Below are 23,226 nucleotides of genomic sequence, written 5' to 3' on the forward strand. Positions count from 1 at the left end.
AAGAGCCATCACAGCTCTCACATCACAGACACAGCTCCATACAAAGGCTGGATGAGTTCTCAAGGAAGAACTGTACTAAAAAGGACATTTTCCACATTAGATACTAATAAATGCTTAATTCAAACTTGCATTATTGTCAATCCCTAGTTGCAGTTTGGATGAAATCTGCTAAACTCTTTGAAACTTGAATGAAAAAAAAAAAAAAAAAACACCCCAATAATGTAAACTTAAAAATTTTACTTTCTGAGCAAACTAGTGAGTTGAGGTGCAATCTAATTCCCTCCAGTAGCTGTTAACTGCTCTTCCTGATAGTAACCCTCCATGTCCTTATGTGGAAGAAAGATCCAATTATATAAAATATATACAATATTCTCAATACTCGGTCTTTTGTGATGCTCGTGACTGGCAGACAACAAGAATTTACCAGGGCTCTCCCTCATCCCATGTTTATCATGGATGCATACTACATTGAGGGCTTTTCTGGTAGATCAGATGGTAAAGAATCTGCCTGCATGTGTGAAGCCTGGGTTCAACCCCTGGGTTAGGAAGATCCCCTGGAGGAGGGCATGGCAACCCATTTCAGTATTCTTGTCTGGAGAATCCCCATGGACAGAGGAACCTGGTGGGCTACAGTCCATGGGGTCACAAAGAGTCAGACAAGACTGAGCTACTAAGCGATACCTACAACACTGATGGTTTCCAATTCTCAAGTCAACTGCGTTCAGTATTAAGCTGATTATATTAAGAAATTATATCAAATTGTTGCTACTAATTCTAAATATATTTTCTCCTTAGCTATATTTTAGAAACAACACTTGGACTTCCAGGCCAATCCATGAGAAGCAATAATAATAGTAATAATATCTACTGAATATTTACTACGTGTCAGCCACTGATTGATCACTGTGATTTACACACAGTAATTCATTTAAACCTCAGAACAATCCAGTGAAGTATATACTGTTATTACCCTGACTTACAAATGAAGAAGCTAAGTCTCAGTGAGATAAAGAAACTCCAGCTCGGTCACATAACTAGTAGGTGGCGGAGTGAAGGTTTGAATTCCCACAGGGTGAGTGGAGGGATGACACGCTTACCCACTCTGCCATACTACCTTTCTAACAACCCATAGAATTCCATTTCAGTAACACCAAACCATTGAGAAGACTCTTTCTATGGGAATGAATACTCCAGCTAGACCTGTCAGGATCACATTCTGGGTTCCACAAATGCATCCACATGCTGCCTCACACTGGAAAAACAGCTTTTCTGTTACATTCTCCAAAGTAAAAGCTGAGAAAGTAATATGAATGCTGGAGTCGAATGCCAGGATTTGAAACCCAGCTGCCTCACTACTAGCTAAGTGACCGTGGCTCAGTTACTAAATTTCTCAGAGCCTGTCTTTCCTGATTTTTCAAACAGGGATATTAAGCTACCTCTGAGGGTTCTTGTGATAAGTGTACATGCCTGGCACAGGGTAACGTCTCAATAAATGTTGGCAATGTTATCATGATTACATCTCTTTACACAGCACGCTATGTATAGTACCTTAGTTGATCCTTCTCATAAACCTGGGAGATCAATGGGAAAATGAGGCTCAGGAAGGAATGTGAGAAAGCAGATATCACCTTTATGTGGCAAGGCCAGAACTCAAATCTAGAAGATATGACATTCTTTCTACTGTGTGCTACTACCTCCTGCAACTGTGAACACAGATAGAACTCAGCTGCACGTCTCCACCCGCAATCCCCACATGCTTACTTCTCTGTTCACAGTAAGGGAACACATCTATCCAGAGCACCAAAACCACATGGAGCATCTCAGTTTTCCTGGAGGTGTTCCAGATTGGGAATCAAAGCCCAAATGCCCAGGTGGAGTCAAGTTTTCATATATGGATTCTGCTATTGCCTGCCCATATGTACAGGCTCATCATTGTTGGAAACTACCCAAACCTTCATTTAAAAATCTGAGATGCATCATTCTCCTTCCACTTCCCTTCCCCCACCCTCTTCCCATACAATTTAGTCCTAAAACCTTTTAGGTTTTAGAATAAAGGAGAAGGCTGGCAGACACGTGATGGTGGGTGGGTGTATTGTGGTGGCCCAACCTTGAGTGGGCAAAAACACATGTGGTTGATATCCACGTCACCGATGGGTTATAATGGGGCTGGGGAGGTGAGCCTAGGATGGGTTGTGAGGTGAGGTGGGTACTCCTGCGAAGGGTAGGGGCTGGTAGGGGAGTTGCCTAGAATGTGGAGAGCAGAGCCCATGCCAGGTAATAAGGTGCATCCACACAGGGGAGGGGCAGGGCCACAACTGTGGTTAAAGAGCATGGGTTACATTCAGGGCAACTGATCAAATTAAGTACATTCTTAGTACTGGACAAGGGAGTCACAAATATGAAAAGGGAAAAAATTACAATGAGCTTTGTGATGCTAGACTGGAATCAGAACTATCAGTGTGAAAGGCTGGTTTTTAATATACAGAGAAAGAGAAACCTGTTTAATATATAAATACACACATAAGATATATGTATGCATACACACATATGTTATGCACATACTAACATATTTATGTGCCTGTGCGTGCATATACATGTCGTGTATGCATACAACCCCTAGGTCTGTCCCTTGAGAGGGCCTGGGATCAGTGACACAACAGCAACAAGGGCACCACTGGACGTATCTTAAGTTTCTAAATTCCATTCTCTGATAAAAAAGGATCAGGGTTCCTTACTGCTAAGTCACTTCAGTCGTGTCTGACTCTGTGTGACCCCACAGACGGCAGCCCACCAGGCTTCCCTGTCCCTGGGATTCTCCAGGCAAGAACACTGGAGTGGGTTGCCATTTCCTTCTCCAATGCATGGAAGTGAAAAGTGAAAGTGAAGTCGCTCAGTTGTGTCTGACTCTAGCAACCCCATGGACTGCAGCCTACCAGGCTCCTCCGTCCATGGGATTTTCTAGGCATACTTTTGTATGTGGAGTGGGGTGCCATTGCCTTCTCCACAGGGTTCCTTCAAGAAGTAGCAAATTCCAGGAATGCTGCAGGGAAAGTATAAAATGAGCCCCAAATAACTTGCTGTGTCACAAAGTATGACAGTGCTCAAGGAACGAGGGGGGCACTGTGTCAAAGGACACAAGGTTAAAGGCACTCCCACTGGCCAAACAGGAGAACTGAGGGTAAAAATAAATCCTAATACTAACAGAAAACACACTGAATAAGACAGGAAACCATGGTGACACACATAAAGCTGTGCCCAAACTGTGCCCTCAAACTCCTTGCAAACCCCTTATGCTGAAGACGTGACCCTCAGCTGTGATGAAAATGGGGCCTCTGGGTAATAATTACGTTTAGATGAGGTCATGACGGTGGGGGTCTCCTGTCAAGATCAGTGCCCTTAGACACCAAAGGGCTTGCTTTCCCCTCTCCCCTCGCCCCTGCCCAGTACTTCTCTGCCATTTGAGGATAGAGTGAGAAGGCAGCAGTCTACAAACCAGGAAGAGAGCTCTCTACAGGAACCGAACTGGCCAGCACCCTGATCTCAGACCTCCCAGCCTCCAGAAGAACTGTGAGAAATAAATTCCCATCATTTATAGTGTCCTGTTTGGAAGATCAAGCTAAAACACATGCATGCATGCGTACATACATAGGAAACCTGATGAGGAACAGTATATTTACAGAGTCTCAAAGTACCTCTCGAAAGTATTTATATTTACTAAATACAAGGAAAAAGAAAAACTTTCTTCACAGTTGAGAAGACTGGCAGACACCACCTTAATCAAGTGTTAACATTAAAATCACCAGCAACAGGACTCCACTTCTACAGAATTTCTGCCAAGTTTCCTGCAAATTTGAGACACTTTCAAAATAAAAAGTAAAAAAACAAAAACCTAAGATGTCAACCTCCTACTCCTGGTTTCTAATTTAAATGCACAGATCCATTTCCTAGCACCTACTCAAAGAACTATCTAGTCTTAGATGTCAATGTAACTCACTTATCACCTGCCCTCTCACTTACCAGTTTTCATCTTCATCAAGTAAAATAACAAACGTGAAAGTGTATAAATTACAATTTTTATTTAAAATACTTTTGCTGTTTAATTTAAAAATTTTGGTTTTGTTTACTTAACAGTCACGTAGGCCTTGGAAATAACCAGTATATTCATGATTCATGTTTTCTGATCACATCTGTGATCATATCCCACTTGAAAAATCATCTTTCTCCTGAGTTGACTTTCATTCACTCTATCATCCTCATCAATGTCAACTTCTTTGAAGGTCATCTGAATCACCTCCAAGGACTCTTCCCCATTCCCCCCCCCCCATTCCTTGATTTCTGTCAGACTTTTATTTTTAAATTACGACCTTTCAAAATTTCCTTTTTCAAAATTTTCAATAGAAGAAAATTGTTTACTTTCAATTACTACATCTCATGGTCTCTTTTTGTTGTTGTTGTTGTTGTTCAGTTGCTAAGTCGTGCCTGACTCTTTGTGACCCCATGGACTGCAACACGCCAGGCTTCCCTGTCCTTCACTATCTCCCAGAGTTTGCTTAAATTTATGTCCATTGAGTCAGTGATGCTATCTAACCATCTCATCCTCTGTCGCCCTTTTCTCCTTTGCCTTCAATCTTTCCCAGCATCCGGGTCTTTTCAAATGAATCAGTTCTTCGCATCCAGTGGCCAAAGTATTGGAGCTTCAGCTTCAGCATCAGTCCTTCCAGTGAATATTCATGGTTGATTTCCTTTAGGATTGACTGGTGTGATCTCCTTGAAGTTCAAGGGACTCTCAAAGAGTCTTCTCCAGCACCAAAATTTGAAAGCATCAATTCTTCAGCACTCAGCCTTTTTTATGGCCCGATACTCACATCCATACATGACTATTGGAAAAACCATGGTTTTGACTATACGAACCTTTGTCAGCAAAGTGATATCTGTGCTTTTAAAGGCTCTGCCTAGGTTTGTCATAGCTTTCCTTTCAAGGAGCAAGAGTCTTTTAATTTGATGGCTGCAGTCACTATCTGCAGTGATTTTGGAGCCCACGAAAAGAAAATCTGTCACTGCTTCCACTTTTTCCCCTTCTATTTGCCATGAAGTGATGGGACTGAACACTATATCTTAATTTTTTGAATGCTGAGTTTTAAGCCAGCTTTTCTACTCTCCTCTTTCACCCTCATCAGGAGTCTCTTTAGTTCCTTTTCACTTTCTACCATTAGAGTAGTAACATTTGCATATCTAAAGTTGTTGATATTTCTCCTTGCAATCTTGATTCCAGCTTGTGATTCATCCAGCCTGGCATTTCACATGATGTACTCTGCATGAGTACATAAACAAACAGAGTGACAATACACAGCCTTGTCTTACTCCATTCCCAATTTGGAACCAGTCCATTGTTCCATGTAAGGTTCTAACTGTTGCTTCTTAACTTGCATACAGGTTTCTCAAGACACAGGTAAGGTGGTCTGGTATTCCCATTCTCTAAGAATTTTCCACAGTTTGTTGTGATCCCTGGTGGCTCAGATGGTAAAGAATCAGCCTGCAATGAGGAGACCTGGGTTCGATCCCTGGGTTGGGAAGATCCCCTGGAGGAGGGCAAGGCAACCCATTTCAGTATTCTTGCTTGGAGAATTCCCATGGACAGAAGAGCCTGGTGGGCTACAGTCCATGGGGTTGTGAAGAGTGGGACACGACTGAGTGACTAAGCACACAGCACATACAGTCAAAGGCTTTCATGTAGTCAATGAAGCAGAAATAGATGTTTTTTTGGAATTACCTTGCTTTCTCTATGATCCAATGAATGTTGGCAATTTGATCTCTGGTTCCTCTGACTTTTCTAAACCCAGCTTGTACATCTGGAAGTTCTTGATTCACATAGTCCTGAAGCCTAGCTTGAAAGATTTTGAGTATTACCTTACTAGCATGTGAAATGAGCACAACTGTACAGTAGATTAAACATCCTCTGGCACATGCTCTGTTTACTCATCACCATTCCCAAGTCTTACTTTTAAATGTATCTAACAGTCTTATATAAAAGAGTATGATAACATTTTAAGCAAATTTGAATTATGTGACACTCAAATGGTGTGATATAGAAATACATGTAGAAGTACTGGGCTTCCCTAGTGGCTTAGATAGGTAAGGAATCTGAGAAGTACTGGTAGACTGATAGATGGATGAACCTTAGAAACATCAGGATAAGTGAAAGAAGTTCCTCATTAAAGACCACTCACATGGAAGTCCAGAAGAGGGGAGTCTACAGTGACAGAAAGTGGATTAATGACTGCCTAGGCCTGGGAAATAAAGGGAATGTGCATGTGATAGCTAAAGGATATAGAGGTCTTTTCTGAGTGATGAAAATGTTCTAAAATCGACTGTGGTTATAGTTTTACATACTGTGGATATATTAAAACACACTGAACTATATATTTGAAGTGGGAGATTTGTATGGTGTATGAATTATGTATCAATAAAGTTGTTGAAAAATATAAAACTGAATTAAAAATCCATGTGTTAAAGTTTCATTTGATGTGCAAAACGTGAAATAACTTGAATCTCTCCTCCCTCTCCCCGTCATTAAAGATGTGAGAAGAGTTGTACAACCTCAGAGCCAAACGAGTCACCAACCAGCTGCACGACCTACAGCCACAGCTGACGCTGCTTCAGGTGATAAAGGCACATTCTCCGGCAGTATGAGGCCCACTTACATGGTGAACACACTTCCTGTCAGGGTTATTTCTGGATTATATAACTTACATTATGCAAAATTTTCTGGAACACACTCCTTGGGTGAGTGTGTTTCAAATAGTTAGTGATCTCCTTCCTCTTACAGTGATTTTCTGCACCTCTGTTCTCAAACAATGTTCATTTTGAAGCCTCAACTATTTCTTTCTAGTCCTTTTGTCAGCCACAATATTTCTGGTCAGAGTTTATTCTTTCTCTCAATATCTAGATCTAATAGCATAAACATTTTCCTAAACTGGAAAAGAATGTTGCCATAAATAGGGAAAAAACTGTCATTGTGATCACTTTTCCATTGAGTTCAGGGAAAAGTAGATTAGGGGAGTGTTACAACAGAAAAAAAGTAAGGAAAATGACAAATCACAAATTTGGAAAAGAAAAAAAAAAATTCAAGAACTGAGTTCCCCAAGAAGGTATCAAAGATGAGAGGGACTTAGGATTCCTAGAGTAGGCATCGCAGGACAGAGGGGAGAACCCCAACTGGAGCTGTCAGGACACCCAAGTTCTACCCTGAGCCCAGGCCTCAGTCTCCACCTGTTCATCTGCAAAAGGAGGGGATGGGCCAGGCGGCCTATCTCTTATTCTAACTTTTATTCTAACTCTTTTATTCTAAACTCAAAGTTCTGGGCTCTCTTACCTTCTTCTTTAAAATGACTCTCTGCGTCTTTGGTGAGACATCCAAAACGAGCTCGGCACAAGTAACGGCTTTGTTGGAAGTCACAGGCCGTCCTGTCCCCTCCTGTAAACTAGAACTGAAAAAACAGTAACAGTCACGATACACACACACCCTCCCCACCCCACACACATGTATTCAAGTATTTATAAGCAGATGCCTAAACCTCCACTACACAGAAAACTTTTTTTTTAATCATGGAAGAAAAAATTTGACTCAAGCTGAAGAAAGATAAAGGTTGTGCTGTTCTCCTGCATAGTTCAAAGACTCATTTGTCAGAAGATATATATAAAAGTGAAATTCTGACATAAAAGGATGACTATATATTTTTAGAGGGAAAAAAAAAAAAAGCAAAAACCAATCCAGACATTCCAAAGGTCCAAGAATTGGCTCTACTGTTTGCCAGGAAGATGATCAGCGTTACTGCATCCTCACATCTTAGCAAGAAATCAGAAGTTCCTTTAGGATGAAAAGAAAACAAAGGGTTCATAATCGCCTCCTCCAATTCTACCCTGTTGTGTTTCTCTGGGCTTAAGAATCCTAAGTTTTATGGAATTGCTGCAGCCTAGACTATGGTTTTTCCAGTAGTCATGTATGGATGTGAGAGTTGGACTGTGAAGAAAGCTGAGCACCAAAGAATTGATGCTTTTAAACTGTGGTGTTGGAGAAGACTCTTGAGAGTCCCTTGGACTGCAAGGAGATCCAACCAGTCTGATCTAAAGATCAGTCCTGGGTGTTCTTTGGAGGGAATTATGCTAAAGCTGAAACTCCAGTACTTTGGCTACCTGATGCGAAGAGTTGACTCATTGGAAAAGACTCTGATGCTGGGAGGGATTGGGGGCAGGAGGAGGAGGGAACGACAGAGGATGAGATGACTGGATGGCATCACCAACTCGATGGACATGAGTTTGAGTGAACTCCGGGAGTTGGTGATGGACAGGGAGGCTTAGCATGCTGCGATTCATGGGGTCGCAAAGAGTTGGACACGACTGAGCGACTGAACTGAACTGAACTAACTATATTTTAGGGTATTTTGATGAGATTTTATTTAAATTAGTCTCCTATTTCCATTAATCTCTATCATTAAAAAGGGACTGAAAAATTCAGTTAAAAATTAGCTTTTATGATATCAAAAGCACAAGTAAATAAAAAAGTTGATTTCAACAAAATTAAAAACTTTTATCCTTCCAAAAGACATTACCAAGAAAGTAAAAACACAACCCACAGAATAGAAGATAGTTGCAAATCATGTATCTGATATGGGATCTGCACCCATATTACATAAGGAGCTGTAAAATTCAAGAATAAAAAGGCAAAAAAAAAAAAAGTCAAATGTAAAAATGGGACAAGGATTTGAACAGATATTTCCCCAAAGATATACAAATGAGGAATTCCCTGGTAGTCCAGCAGTTAGGACACAGATCTTTCACTGCTATGGCCCAAGTGGCCAGGGTTTGATCCCTAGTGGGGGAACTCAGATTCACAAGCTATGTAGCATGGAAAAAAAATAGATATACAACTGACCAATAAGCACATGATAAGATCTTCAATATCATTAGCTAGTATAGAAATGCAAATGAAAACCACACTGAGATACCACTACCACTACTTAGATACCACTACTTAGTAGAATTGTTAAAATAAAAAAAAAAAGTGGAAAACAAGCATTGCGGAAAATGTAGAAGAAACAAAACCCTTACACATTGCTGGCAGGAATATAAAATGATTCAGCTGCTGTGGAAAACAGTACAGCAGTTCCTCAAAAGGCAAACAAAGAATTACCACAGAACCCAGAAATTCCACCCCAAGCAAGGTATACACACAAAAGAATTAAAACAAGTACTTAAATACATGTACAGGCATGTTGATTGCAGCACTGTCCATAATAGCAAAAAAGTAGGGACAACACAAATGCCATCAAAGGAAGAATGAACAAAGAGAATGTGGTATAGACGTACAATGGAATATTTACTCAGCCATAACAGGAACGAAAAGTGACCCATGCTACAATGTGGGTGAACCTTAAAAACATTATGCTAAGTGAAATAAGTCAGTCACACAAGGTCAGATATTTTATGATAATTTATGTGAAATATCTGGAATAGGTAAATCCTTAGGACAAGAATGCAGATCTGTGATTTTCAGGGCCTGGAAGAAAAGGTTTACTGGGCAGTAACTATTTAGGGTTTGGAGTGATGGAACTGTCTTGGAATTAGAGGTGGTAGCTGTACATCATGAATACATTAAATGCCACCAAACTCATCGCTTTAACAAATGGTTAATTTTACAGTTTATGAACTTCACCTCAATTCAAAAAAAAAATCCTAGTCTCTTTTCTCATCATTTAGTTCTCAAAGATGCAAAGAAATAGGATTCACTACACTCCAAAATATAGTTCAACCTCTCAGCACACTAGATTCCCAGAAACTTCTCTTTTTATCTATTCATATCTGCTCAACCTGTGACACTCCTAAGTCTCCACTAGGATTCTTCAGTTAAAGACCTTAGTAACTACTGGAACATAAGGAAGTATGGAGAAAAACATGCATAGCAACCAGATTAAGGACTGGTTTTTCAGGCACTAAAACCTTATCAAAGCAAACATGCCCATTCATATCGTTATTAGTGAAATCTGGGGTCTAAGCAAATGAAAGAGATGTTGCACAGACTCAGACATTTTCTTGGGGGCCTCAGGCACGTATAAATATATTTCATAAGCAAAACTATTCAGGACATTTTGGAAATAAATACAACTTTAAATGTACTGTTCACCAGGTGACTTATATTTCGAATGCTAAAGATTCGGGTATTTTCCCAGTTTCTTTATGGATCAACTTTAAAACGGGCCCTGTGATTAGCACAAAACAACTGTATGTATGTGTGGGGGAATGACTACTCTTGAAAGCCTAATATTCTGAATCTCTATGTACCTATCAATGTATCAATCTAACAGAATTAGAACAAGCTGACTATTCCCTGCTTTTTTTTCTTCTAAATACAACTAACTAATCAGACAAACAATGAAGATCATAAGATCATAATTCTGAGCCAACTGTAATTGCTGTCAAGTTGAACTCCTCTGCTTGCCTTTGCTAATGCTAAGTCGCTTCAGTCGTGTCCGACTCTGTGCGACCCCATAGACCGCAGCCCACCAGGCTCCGTCATCCCTGGGATCCTCCAGGCAAGAATACTGGAGTAGGTTGCCATTTCCTTCTCCAATGAATGAAGGAGAAAAGTGAAAGTGAAGTCTCTCAGTCGTGTCCGACTCTTAGCGACCCCATGGACTGCAGCCTACCAGGCTCCTCTGTCTATGGATTTTCCAGGCAAGAGTACTGGAGTGGGATGCCATTGCCTTCTCCGTGCTTGCTTTTAGGTGACTATTAAGAAGACCCTGAAGTGTTAATCAGTGTTCTCAAAGGGAGAGGAGGATCAGAACAGTGATTCGGGTAATTATGGATGAAGATTCAGTTCAGTTCAGTTGCTCAGTCGTGTCTGACTCTTTACAACCCCATGAATCGTAGCACACCAGGCCTCCCTGTCCATCACCAACTCCCAGAGTTCACTCAGTCTAATGTCCATCGAGTCAGTGATGCCATCCAGCCATCTCATCCTCTGTCGTTCCCTTCTCCTCCTGCCCCCAATCCCTCCCAGCATCGGGGTCTTTTCCAATGAATCAAATTCTTCGCATGAGGTGGCCAAAGTACTGAAGTTTCAGCTTGAGCATCACTCCTTCCAATAAACACCCAGGACTGATCTCCTTCAGAATGGACAGGTTGGATCTCCTTGCAGTCCAAGGGACTCTCAAGAGTCTTCTCCAACACCACAGTTCAAAAGCATCAATTCTTCGGCGCTCAGCCTTCTTCACAGTCCAACTCTCACACCCATACACGACCACAGGAAAAACCATGGCCTTGACTAGACGAACCTTTGTTGGCAAAATAAGACATTACTTTGCCAACAAAGGTCTGTCTAGTCAAGACCATGGTTTTTCCTGTGGTCGTGTATGGGTGTGAGAGTTGGACTGTGAAGAAGGCTGAGCGCCGAAGAATTGATGCTTTTGAACTGTGGTGTTGGAGAAGACTCTTGAGAGTCCCTTGGACTGCAAGGATATCCAACCAGTCCATTCTGAAGGAGATCAGCCCTGGGTGTTTCTTTGGAAGGAGTGATGCTAAAGCTGAAACTCCAGTACTATGGCCACCTCATGCGAAGAGTTGACTCACTGGAAAAGACTCTGATGCTGGGAGGGATTGGGGGCAGGAGGAGAAGGGGACGACAGAGGATGAGATGGCTGGATGGCATCACCGACTCGATGGACATGAGACTGAGTGAACTCCGGGAGTTGGTGATGGACAGGGAGGCCTGGCGTGCTGCGATTCATGGGGTCGCAAAGAGTCGGACACGACTGAGTGACTGATTTGATCTGATAGGTTGGTCATAACTTTCCTTCCAAGAAGTAAGCGTCTTTTAATTTCATGGCTGCAATTACCATCTGCCGTGATTTTGGAGCCCCAAAAAATAAAGTCTGACACTGTTTCCACTGTTACCCCATCTATTTCCCATGAGCGATGGAACCAGATGCCATGATCTTAGTTTTCTAAATGTTTAGCTTTAAGCCAACTTTTTCACTCTCCTCTTTCACCTTCCTCAAGAGGCTTTTTAGTTCCTCTTCACTTTCTGCCATAAAGGTGGTGTCATCTGCATATCTGAGGTTATTGAGATTTCTCCCAGCAATCTTGATTCCAGCATGTGCTTCTTCCAGCCCAGCATTTCTCTGCATAGAAGTTAAATAAGCAGGGTGACAATATACAGCCTTGACGTACTCCTTTTCCTATTTGGAACCAGTCTGTTGTTCCATGTCCAATTCTAACTGTTGCTTCCTGATGTCCAGTTCTAACTGTTGCTTCCTGACCTGCATACATATTTCTCAGAGGCAGGTCAGATGGTCTGGTACTCCCATCTCTTTCAGAATTTTCCAGTTTGTTGTGATCCACACAGTCAAAGGCTTTGGCATAGTCAATAAAGCAGAAATAGATGTTTTTCTGGAACTCTCTTGCTTTTTCCACGATCCAGCAGATGTTGGCAATTTGATCTCTGGTTCCTCTGCCTTTTCTAAAACCAGCTTGAACATCTGGAAGTTCACAGTTCATATATTGCTGAAGCCTGGCTTGGAGAATTTTGAGCATTACTTTACTAGCGTGTGAGATGAATGCAATTGTGCGGTAGTTTGAGCATTCTTGGCATTGCCTTTCTTTGGGATTGGAATGAAAACTGACCTTTTCCAGTCCTGTGGTCACTGATGAGTTTTCCAAATTTGCTGGCATATTGAGTGCAGCACTTTCACAGCATCATCTTTCAGAATTTGAAACAGCTCAACTGGAACTTCATCACCTCCACTAGCTTTGTTTGTAGTGAAGCTTCCTAAGGCCCACTTGACTTCACATTCCAGAATATCTGGCTCTAGGTGAATGATCACACCATCATGATTATCTGGGTCGTGAAGCTCTTTTTTGTACAGTTCTTCTGTGTATTCTTGCCACCTCTTCTTAATATCTTCTGCTTCTGTTAGGTCCATACCATTTCTGTCCTTTATCGAGCCCATCTTTGCATGACATGTTCCCTTGGTATCTCTAATTTTCTTGAAGAGATGTCTAGTCTTTCCCATTCTGTTGTTTTCCTCTATTTCTTTGCATTGATCACTGAGGAAGGCTTTCTTATCTCTCCTTGCTATTCTTTGGAACTCTGCATTCAGATGCTTATATCTTTCCTTTTCTCCTTTGCCTTTTGCTTCTCTTCTTTTCACATCTTCCTCAGACAGCCATTTTGCTTTTTGCATTTCTTTTTCATGGGAATGGTCTTGATTCCTGTCTCCTGTACAATGTCATGAACCTCCGTGCATAGTTCATCAGGCACTCTATCAGATCTAGTCCCTTAAATCTATTTCTCACTTCCACTGTACAATCATAAGGGATTTGATTTAGGTCATACCTGAATGGTCTAGTGGTTTTCCCTACTTTCTTCAATTTAAGTCTGAATTTGGCAATAAGGAGTTCATGATCTGAGCCACAGTCAGCTCCTGGTCTTGTTTTTGCTGACTGTATAGAGCTTTTCCATCTTTGGCTGCAAAGAATATAATCAATCTGATTTCAGTGTTGACCATCTGGTGATGTCCACGTGTAGAATCTTCTCTTGTGTTGTTGGAAGAGGGTGTTTTTGCCAGTGCATTCTCTTGGCAAAACTCTATTAGTCTTTGCCCTGTTTCACTCCTACTCCAAGGCCAAATTTGCCTGTTACTCCAGGTGTTTCTTGACTTCCTACTTTTGCATTCTAGTCCCCTATAATGAAAAGGACATCTTTTTTGGGTGTTAGTTCTAAAAGGTCATGTAGGTCTTCATAGAACCGTTCAACTTCAGCTTCTTCAGCGTTACTGGTTGGGGCATAGACTTGGATTACTGTGATATTGAATGGTTTGCCTTGGAAACGAACAGAGATCATTCTGTCATTTTTGAGATTGCATCCAAGTACTGCATTTCGGATTCTTTTGTTGACCATGATGGCTACTGCATTTCTTCTAAGGGATTCCTGCCCACAGTAGTAGATATAATGGTCATTTGAGTTAAATTCACCCATTCCAGTCCATTTTAGTTCACTGATTCCTAGAATGTCGACATTCACTCTTGCCATCTCCTGTTTGACCACTTCCAATTTGCCTTGATTCATGGACCTGACATTCCAGGTTCCTATGCAATATTGGTCTTCACAGCATCGGACCTTGCTTCTATCACCAGTCACATCCACAACTGGGTACTGTTTTTGCTTTGGCTCCATCCCTTCATTCTTTCTGGAGTTATTTCTCAACTGATCTCCAGTAGCATATTGGGCACCTACCAACCCGGGGAGTTCCCCTTTCAGTATCCTATCAATTTGCCTTTTCATACTGTTCATGGAACTAGCAAGAAGGTACTCTTTCTGCCCCCTTCTGATGCCTATGTCAGAAGCTTTTTCTATCTCCTTTATACTTTAATAAAACTTTATTACACAAAAGCTCTGAGCGATCAAGCCTTGTCTCTGGCCCCGGATTGAATTCTTCTCCTCCGGGGGCCAAGAATCCCAGTGTCTTCGCGTGATTCAATAACAACCTTTCATCTTGGGGGCTCGTCCGGGATCCTTCAGGACAAGGCAATGGCACCCCACTCCAGTACTCTTGCTTGGAAAATCCCGTGGATGGAGGAGCCTGTTAGGCTGCAATCCACGGGGTCGCTAAGAGTCGGACACGACTGAGCGACTTCACTTTCACTTTTCACTTTCATGCATTGGAGAAGGAAATGGCAACCCACTCCAGTGTCCTTGCCTGGAGAATCCCAGGGCTGCCGTCTATGGGGTCGCACAGAGTCTGAAGATTAGTCAGTTTCAAATAAGGAAAGAGGTAAAACAAATTTAAAAAAGCAGCAAGAAGTTTAAAAAATGCATAAGAAATATCATCATAAAGCAAGAGAAATTGAAGCTATTATAATAACAATGCCCAAAGAGAGTTGTTAAATACTAGAATGGATTATTGGGAAGCTCTTTAAAAAGAGAAGAGTCTTGCCTCTTTGGATAAATTTTACTCTAGCCAGAAGACAAGGGCTTAGACAAAAGAGCTCTCAAGATAAAGTCTGAGCCTAGGATTTGGTAAAGAATGGAAGGAATCTTCCTTCATCCCTCAGCCTTCTGAGAACTGATTAAAGTTTAAAACCAGTTAATAATTAGAGCTTTCTGCTTTACAAGAACAGTAATTTAACCCAGACTTACCCAGAGAACGTGTATGTAGCAGCAATGTAAATGAAATTTTCATAATAAAGCTGCTGGTTATCCTGGAAATCATTCATGTTGCAGCTGATCTCAGAGGAACCTGCCCCTTTAACAGTAAGAGTGATAAAAGGTGGCAGGGTGGGTTCATCCCAGGCATAATCCAAGGATGTCATGGGCTTCACTTCAGTGCGGAGCCTGGGCTCAGCGACGCCATGCTGAGTGAAGACAACTGGGACCTATAGCAACGGCAGAGAATAAGGAGAACCTTCATTCAGAGGGGTGATGCTGGAAAGTGATTCAGTGCCTCTTAGGTTCCAGAGCTTTCCCAAATGAATGCTATACAGGGTACAAAATCACAAGTAAGGCTCAACAGCTGGCCTCTTCAAATGCCTTTCTAATCATCTTCAAAATTGCAAAGAGCCCACCAGTTACAGGACATGGGCCACAGTCTGTTGGGTAAAAGGTTTTGAGAAGCTTTGCCATACCAAATACCTAGAGAAAGCAACTCTGTTCTTTCAGTGGCATCTAGTCTCACCCCACCATGCCCAGGATACACTAGGAACAAAGAAAGGAACAAAAATCTTGGAATTCAGCTATGGAAAGTTACAAATTATAAGGCCTAAGGCATAATTCAAAATAGAATCTAACAACCTCCATCTTGGCTGCACTTGGAAGATTCAGAAAGGAGCTCACTGTTACTAAGGAACAGTAGAACTGCCCATTCTACTGGGCATTTGTCAGTCTGATTCTGATTTCTCTGTTTGTATGGAATGTCTGCAGAGGGCCCCATGCTAACCAAACCATCTGGTCAAAGTTAACTTTTGGGAGCTGAGAAGTCATTTCTGGACAAGGCTGCCCAGCAATCAAAATAACCAGCAGAAACCACCTCCCAATGGTAAGGATTTCTGAGACCCCTGTGTAGCTTCTTTCAAACCCAAGTTTACAATGCTTTTTATCATTATCTTAAGTGTAGTATGTACTTCACTTTCCCACATATGAAAGAGCCAAACTGGCTCTCAACTCCCCTTGATACCTTAGAAAAGTTGTCAATTCGGAAAGGAGGGGGTAACTGATCTGTATCACTGAAGGAGATCCTGTAGGTAGCTCCTCGGAGAGTAATTTCCACACGCAGAAAGAAGCATTTTCCCAGAGTATCTCTGCAGCAAAAGGAAACCATGGAGGCTGCATAAAATGTAGGGAACAAGTTCCCAACTCACTTTCTTCTCATACTTCTCACAATTACCACTGTGTGTTCTTTGACAGCATTTAAAAAGTAGAAACTGACAGTACAATCACAAAATAAAAAAGAAATCATCCAAGCTACTTCGAACAGCAGGCCATAACTATATGATATCTACAAATTTTACTTTGGGTTTGTTTGGGGTCATAGTGTCAGTGCAACAAGTGAGTAAATATTGGTTGAACCACATAAAATTGTTGACACTAGACTACTTTTGACCTAGAAAAGAGGAATTTCATATGGTTCAAACTAATATGTTGATGTTATTGATGAACAGCGTTCACACTGTAGAATAAGGGAAGATGAGGAAGAATCCTGTGGAATGGAGGTACCAGATGCAATCATAATGTGTATGTGTGTGTGTGTGTATGTATATGTGTGTGTGTGTGTGTGTATTTAAACATAGACAAACCACTGTAGAGAATGGAAAGCTCTTCTTTATGGAAGAATATCAGTTAATAAATGTAGAAGACATATAAGAACCAGAAATCACCATTTTGCAATAACTAATGTAATAACTGATTCAGGTGAGAACCACCAAACCACTGACTGAAAGGTTTTGTTAAAAGTGAACATACAAAAAGGTTCAAATTATCCCTACCATGAACTAATGTTGTTTACAAAGAAAAGGTAACTTTACAATAGAGAGACCTGGTGGACAGCACCTAAACCAAATGATGATCGAATTTAACAACATCAATAATGGAACCAACAGACATCACAGGCTTCCTGACATGATGCAATGGGAAACATACACCACCACAGAAGTAATGTTCTTACCAAAAATGTCAGGCCCAAACTTAAATACAGAAAACCATCAGAAAAGTCCAGAAAACCAAACATTCTATATGAAATTGGCTTGGACTCCAAAAATGTCAATGTAAATAAAGACAAAAAGGAAAACTGAGACAATGACCATTCTAGATTAAAGCAGATGAGACACACCAGCCAAATACAATGCATGATCCTTCACTGGACCCCAGATCTGGGGAGCAGGGTTACTGTGAAGAACATTTTAAAGGACATTTTATACATTTAAAAACATAATATTAAATTTCTTCAGTGTGTAGTGATGGGTGACAAATTTTTTATGTCTGAAGTATTATGATGACTTCATTTTACTTTTAAATGGTTTAGGAAAAAACTATGCATATGAGTACATGTGGAGAGAGAACAAGAACAGAGCAAATGTTGAAAAGCAGGAAATGTAGGTAAAGAAGGGGTGTCTTTGTACTACTCCTACAAGTTCTCTGTGGGTTTAAATTGTTTCAAAATGAAAACTTGAGGAAAGTAAAGGAAACATCTGGCCCAGGTCCTTGCTCAGTAGTTTAGGGCCACACACTGAAACTATTTCAAAAGGATTAACAAAGGTATCATCCACCCCCACGCTCCACACCTTTCTTTTCTTCTTCTTTTAAGTAATCATGAGTAACTTTTCTGTTTAATTCTGAATTGGCTTCATACCACACAACAGACCTGGGCTGCCTTCACCAAAGCAGCGTATAAATCAATGGTGGTTTTAGCTGCAAATTCCTCACCTTGCCCGCCCTCACCCCAACCTGTGGGGAACATATGACACTATGAGACAGGAGTTCTGGTTGAAGTCAGGATGAGGGCACTGGGGCCCTGTCCACTTCACTCACTTGGCCTATAAAGTCACCTCCTTAGACCCCTATGAATTCTAGGAACACAGCTTGAAAACCACTATGAAAGGAAAGGAAAGGACAGTGAAGTCACTCAGTCGTGTCTGACTCTTTGCGAACCCGTAGACTGTAGTCCACCAGGCTCCTCCGTCCATGAGATTCTCCAGGCAAGAATACTGGAGTGGGTTGCCATTTCCTTCTCCAGGGGATCTTCCTGACCCAGGGATCGAACCCAGGTCTCCCACATTGCAGGCAGACGCTTATACCAGATGCAATTAACTCTAATAAGGATCAGGGCAAAAGATACATAAGAAAGGCACATCATCAACAAAAACAAAATCAAAGAAAAACCTCAGATAATGCATTTTTTTAGAAAAGTCAAATATAAATATTATTTTGAATCATCTATTAATAAATTAGACATTTTTGTTTCCTTACAGTAGTGTTCTCCAAAGAGAACTCACCATAAGATATAAATAATTAAATTTTGCTTCTAAATGTGTTGAATTAGCACTGATTTCAGTCTCTTTGGCTTCAAAAGCATTTGATGCAAAACATTAAAGAAGACAGAAACAAACAGAAAGACATCCCATGTTCATAGATTTAGAAGACTTAATATTGTCAAGATGTCAGTGCTACACAAAGTGGATCTAGAGATTTAATACAATGCTCATCAAAATTCCAGCTGTTTTTTTTTTTCTCCAGAAACAGAAAAATTTATCCTAAAATTCAGATGGAATCTCTAGGAACTCCATGTAGCCAAAATAATCTTGAAAAAGAACAAAGATGGAGGTCTCACACTTCTTAATTTCAAAACCTATTACAAAGCTACTATAATCACAACAGTCTGACACTGGCAAAAAGACAAAATATGAAGGAACAGACTAGAAAGCCTGGAAATAAATCCTCACATATAGGGTCACATAATTCTTGACAAGAGTGTAGAGACCATTCCATAGGGAAAAGAAAATTTTTTCAACAAGTAGTATTGGGAAAGTGGATATCCACAAGCAGAAGAACAGAGTTGGACTCTTGTTCAGTCGCTAAGTCAGCCTGTCTGACTCTTTGTGACCCCATGAACTGCAGCACACCCGGCTCTCTGTTCTTCACTATCTCTCTGAGTTTGCTCAAACTCATGTCAATTGAGTCAGTGATGCCATCCAACTATCTGATCCTTTGTCACTCCCTTCTCCTCTTGCCCTCAATTTTTCCCAGCATCAGGATCTTTTCCAATGAATCAGCTCTTCACATCTGGTGGCCAAAGTATTGAAACTTCAGCTTCAGCAACAGTCCTTCCAATAAATACTCAGGGTTGATTTCCTTTAGGACTGACTGGTTTGATCTCCTTGCAGTCCAAGGGACTCTCAAGAGTCTCCTCTAGCACCACAGTTTGAAAGCATCAGTTCTTCAGCGCTCAACCTTCTTTATGGGCTAACTCTCACATCCATACATGACTACTGGAAAAATCATAGCTTTGATTATATGGACCTTTGTTGGCAAACTGATGTCTCTATTGGACTCAACCTTATATGAATACAAACGGATCAAATCCTATATAGAAGAGCTAAAACTATAAAATTCTCAGAAGAAAACATAGGGGAAAGCTTCAAGACACTGGATTTGGCAATGATCTTCCATACAACACAAAAAGCACAGGAAACCAAAGTTAAAATAGGCAAGCTGGACTCTATCAAAATTAAAAACGATACACCAAAGAATACAATCAACAGAGTAAAAACACAACATATGAATGGGAGAGAATATATGTAAATTATATATCTCCTATATCAGACTCTAGGGTTGCAGAGAGTCAGACACTTGGAATGCATGCATGTATATATCTCATAAGGGGTTTGTATCCAGAATATATAAAGGATTCCTACAACTCAACAACAACAAAAATCCAACTCAAAAACAGGCAAAGGACCTGAACAGACATGTCAAAAAAGATGTACAAATGGCCTACAAGCACAGGAAAAGAAGCTCAGCATCACTAATCATTAAGGAAATGAGAATCAAAACCATGAGATACCACCTCACACCCATGAGGATGCCTACTATCAAAAAAGGAAAAATAACAAGCGTTGGTACAGATGTGGAGAAACTGGATCCTTGTGTGCCCTTTACAAGAATGTAAAATGGTGAAATATAAATGGTGAATGTAAAATGGTCCCACTGTATAGCACAGTGAACCATATTCAGTATCCTGTGATAAACCATAATGGAAAGGAATATGAAAAAGAACATATATATCTTGTTTATATAACTGAATCACTGTGCAGTATAGCAGAAATTGACACCACATTGTAAATCAGCTATACTTGAAAAAATGAAACAGAATTTTACTGCACTAGAGAGAAATAAAAAGTAACAAACTAAATGCTGCCACACACACACACAAAAAGAGTTCTGACACATGTTACAATGTGGATGACATTGAGGACATTATGCTAATGAAATAAGCCAGTCACAAAAAGACAAATATTGTATGATTTCACTTCTCTGAGGTACCTAGAGTAGTCAAATTCATAGAGAAAGGAGAACAGAAGTTGCCAGGGGTTAAGAAAGGGAAAATGAGGAGTTCTCGTTTAGTGGGTACAGAGTTTCTGTTTTGCAAGATGAAAAGAGTTTAGGAGACTGCACAACATGAACGTACCTAACACCAGTAAAGCTAAAAATGGCTAAGACAGTAAATTTTACTTTATGTACCTGAGTCACACGAAATAATGCCTGGGTCTTTATGTTATGCTATCTCTCCCATATGGTATGTGCATTTTACTACAATCTTTTCAAAGTTTTATACATTAAAAAAAAAGCATTGGATGACAGAAAAGAGTCATCTTGTGCTAACTGACCCTGACTTTTGTTGATTTTTTTAAATAAGGATCTAAGGGTCACTGGGTTGGGCAAAGAAGACTAGGGGATTTACTGGAATGGCATCTAATGAGAGAATAGCTTGTACAGTGTGCAAGAATAGACAAAAACATCATCAAAGCTGCCATCTGAATGCAGACAAGAGTGGCGGGCGACCATGAGCTCAGTGCTACTCCCTGGACATGTGACCTCAGACGGCAGCAACTGCACAATGGTCAAAATTGTCAACACCCCCTTTTAGCTCATTCCATCAAAAGGTTCATTCCTATCTGCCTAGTCTTTGCAGTTTTAAGACCTTTGAGTCAGAAACATATGTGCCCATTTCATCAAGAGTAGTCTTACTAAAAGTAACTACTTGCTATTTACAACTTTATAAATATTTGAAATTTATATGGTATTTACAGCTTACTATTTATATTGCCGTACCTCAAACAAGACTACTTGTTGACTAAATATAGTCTCTGCACTCACCTCATGTTGATATGGAAGGAATTATTTTTGTTGACTTCAAAGCCTCCAGACCAAATACAATTGGGAACATCCATCAGTCGGACACATAACAGCTGATCGTAGTCATTCCGAGGCCAATGGAACACCACACTGGAACCAGGAAGCGTGGAAATGTAACCTTCAGGATTGGCTGTTCCCTAAAACACGGTATCACTGGGTCAAAAGTCAAGTCAAGATGTAAATGTTTACTGAGAATCTGTCTACTCTGAGCCTTGCCCTCCACCAGGAGCTGTTTAGGGCACTAAAGGCACAAAATGGTTCAGTTCAGTTCAGTTCAGTTGCTCAGTCGTGTCCGACTCTTTGCAACCCCATGGATTGCAGCACACCAGGCCTCCCTGTCCATCATCAACTCCCAGAGTTTACTCAAACTCACGTCCATTGAGTCACTAATGCCATCCAACCATCTCATCTTCTGTTGTCCCCTTCTCCTCCAGCCTTCAATCTTTCCCAGCATCAGGGTCTTTTCAAATGAGTCAGTTCTTTGCATCAGGTGGCCAAAGTACTGGAGTTTCAGCTTCAGCATCAGTCCTTCCAATAAACACTCAGGACTGATCTCCTTTAGGATGGACTGGTTGGATCTCCTTGCAGTCCAAGGGACTTTCAAAAGTCTTCTCCAACACCACAGTTCAAAGCATCAATTCTTCGGCACTAGCCTTTATTTACAGTCCAACACTCACATCCATACATGACCACTGGAAAAACCATAGCCTTGATTAGATGGACCTTTGTTGGCAAAGTAGTCTCTGCTTTTTAATATGCTGTCTAGGTTGGTCATAACTTTTCTTCCAAGGAGGAAGCATCTTTTAATTTCATGGCTGCAATCACCATCTGCAGTGATTTTGGGGCCCAAAAAAATAAAGTCTGACACTGTTTCCACTGTTTCCCCATCTATTTCCCATGAAGTGATGGGACCAGATGCCATGATCTTAGTTTCTGAATGTAGTGCTTCAAGCCAACTTTTTCACTTTCCTCTTTCATTTTCATCAAGAGGCTCTTTAGTAATTCTTCACTTTCTGCCATAAAGGTGTCATCTGCATATCTGAGGTTACTGAGATTTCTCCCAGCAATCTTGATTCCAGCTTGTGCTTCTTCCAGCCCAGTGTTTCTCATGATGTACTCTGCCTAGAAGTTAAATAAGCAGGGTGACAATATACAGCCTTGACGTACTCCTTTTCCTATTTGGAACCAGTCTGTTGTTCCATGTCCAGTTCTAACTGTTGCTTCCTGACCTGCATACAGATTTCTCAAGAGGCAGGTCAGGTGGTCTGGTATTCCCATCTCTTTCAGTATTTTCCACAGTTTATTGTGATCCACACAGTCAAAGGCTTTGGCATAGTCAATAAAGCAGAAATAGATGTTTTTTCTGGAACTCTCTTGCTTTTTCGATGATCCAGTGGATGTTGGCAATTTGATCTCTGGTTCCTCTGCCTTTTCTAAAACTAGCTTGAACATCTGGAAGTTCACAGTTCACATATTGTTGAAGCCTGGCTTGGAGAATTTTGAGCATTACTTTACTAGCATGTGAGATGAGTGAAGCTGTGTGGTAGTTTGAACATTCTTTGGCATTGCCTTTCTTTGGCATTGGAATGAAAACCGACCTTTTCCAGTCCCGTGGCCACTGCTGAGTTTTCCAATTTGCTGACATATTCAGTGCAGCACTTTCACAGCATCATCTTTTAGGACTGGAAATAGCTCAACTGGAATTTCATCACCTCCACTAGCTTTGTTCGTAGTGATGCTTTCTAAGGCCCACTTGACTTCAC

The 23,226-nt window shown here is 40.9% G+C and overlaps 1 protein-coding gene across 8 annotated transcripts in view; it reads right to left on the reverse strand.

Annotated features, from left to right (window-relative positions):
- The window catches only part of VPS13D (vacuolar protein sorting 13 homolog D), a 273,597-nt gene that overhangs the window by 127,269 nt on the left and 123,102 nt on the right, over positions 1 to 23,226 (reverse strand). For 7 of the 8 annotated variants that reach the window (XM_070768193.1, XM_070768192.1, XM_070768191.1 and 4 more), the window contains 4 exons: positions 21,425 to 21,600; positions 16,230 to 16,353; positions 15,197 to 15,432; positions 7,373 to 7,487 (listed from right to left, as the gene is read on the reverse strand). In XM_070768193.1, coding sequence (XP_070624294.1) covers positions 7,373 to 7,487; positions 15,197 to 15,432; positions 16,230 to 16,353; positions 21,425 to 21,600 — 651 coding nt within the window. Of the gene's footprint in view, positions 1 to 7; positions 5,882 to 7,372; positions 7,488 to 15,196; positions 15,433 to 16,229; positions 16,354 to 21,424; positions 21,601 to 23,226 lie in introns of those variants that run through there. The other variant, XM_070768196.1, reaches the window with a different exon arrangement.

This window comes from Bos indicus, chromosome 16 (genome assembly GCF_029378745.1).
Source record: "Bos indicus isolate NIAB-ARS_2022 breed Sahiwal x Tharparkar chromosome 16, NIAB-ARS_B.indTharparkar_mat_pri_1.0, whole genome shotgun sequence".
Taxonomy (NCBI): domain Eukaryota; kingdom Metazoa; phylum Chordata; class Mammalia; order Artiodactyla; family Bovidae; genus Bos; species Bos indicus.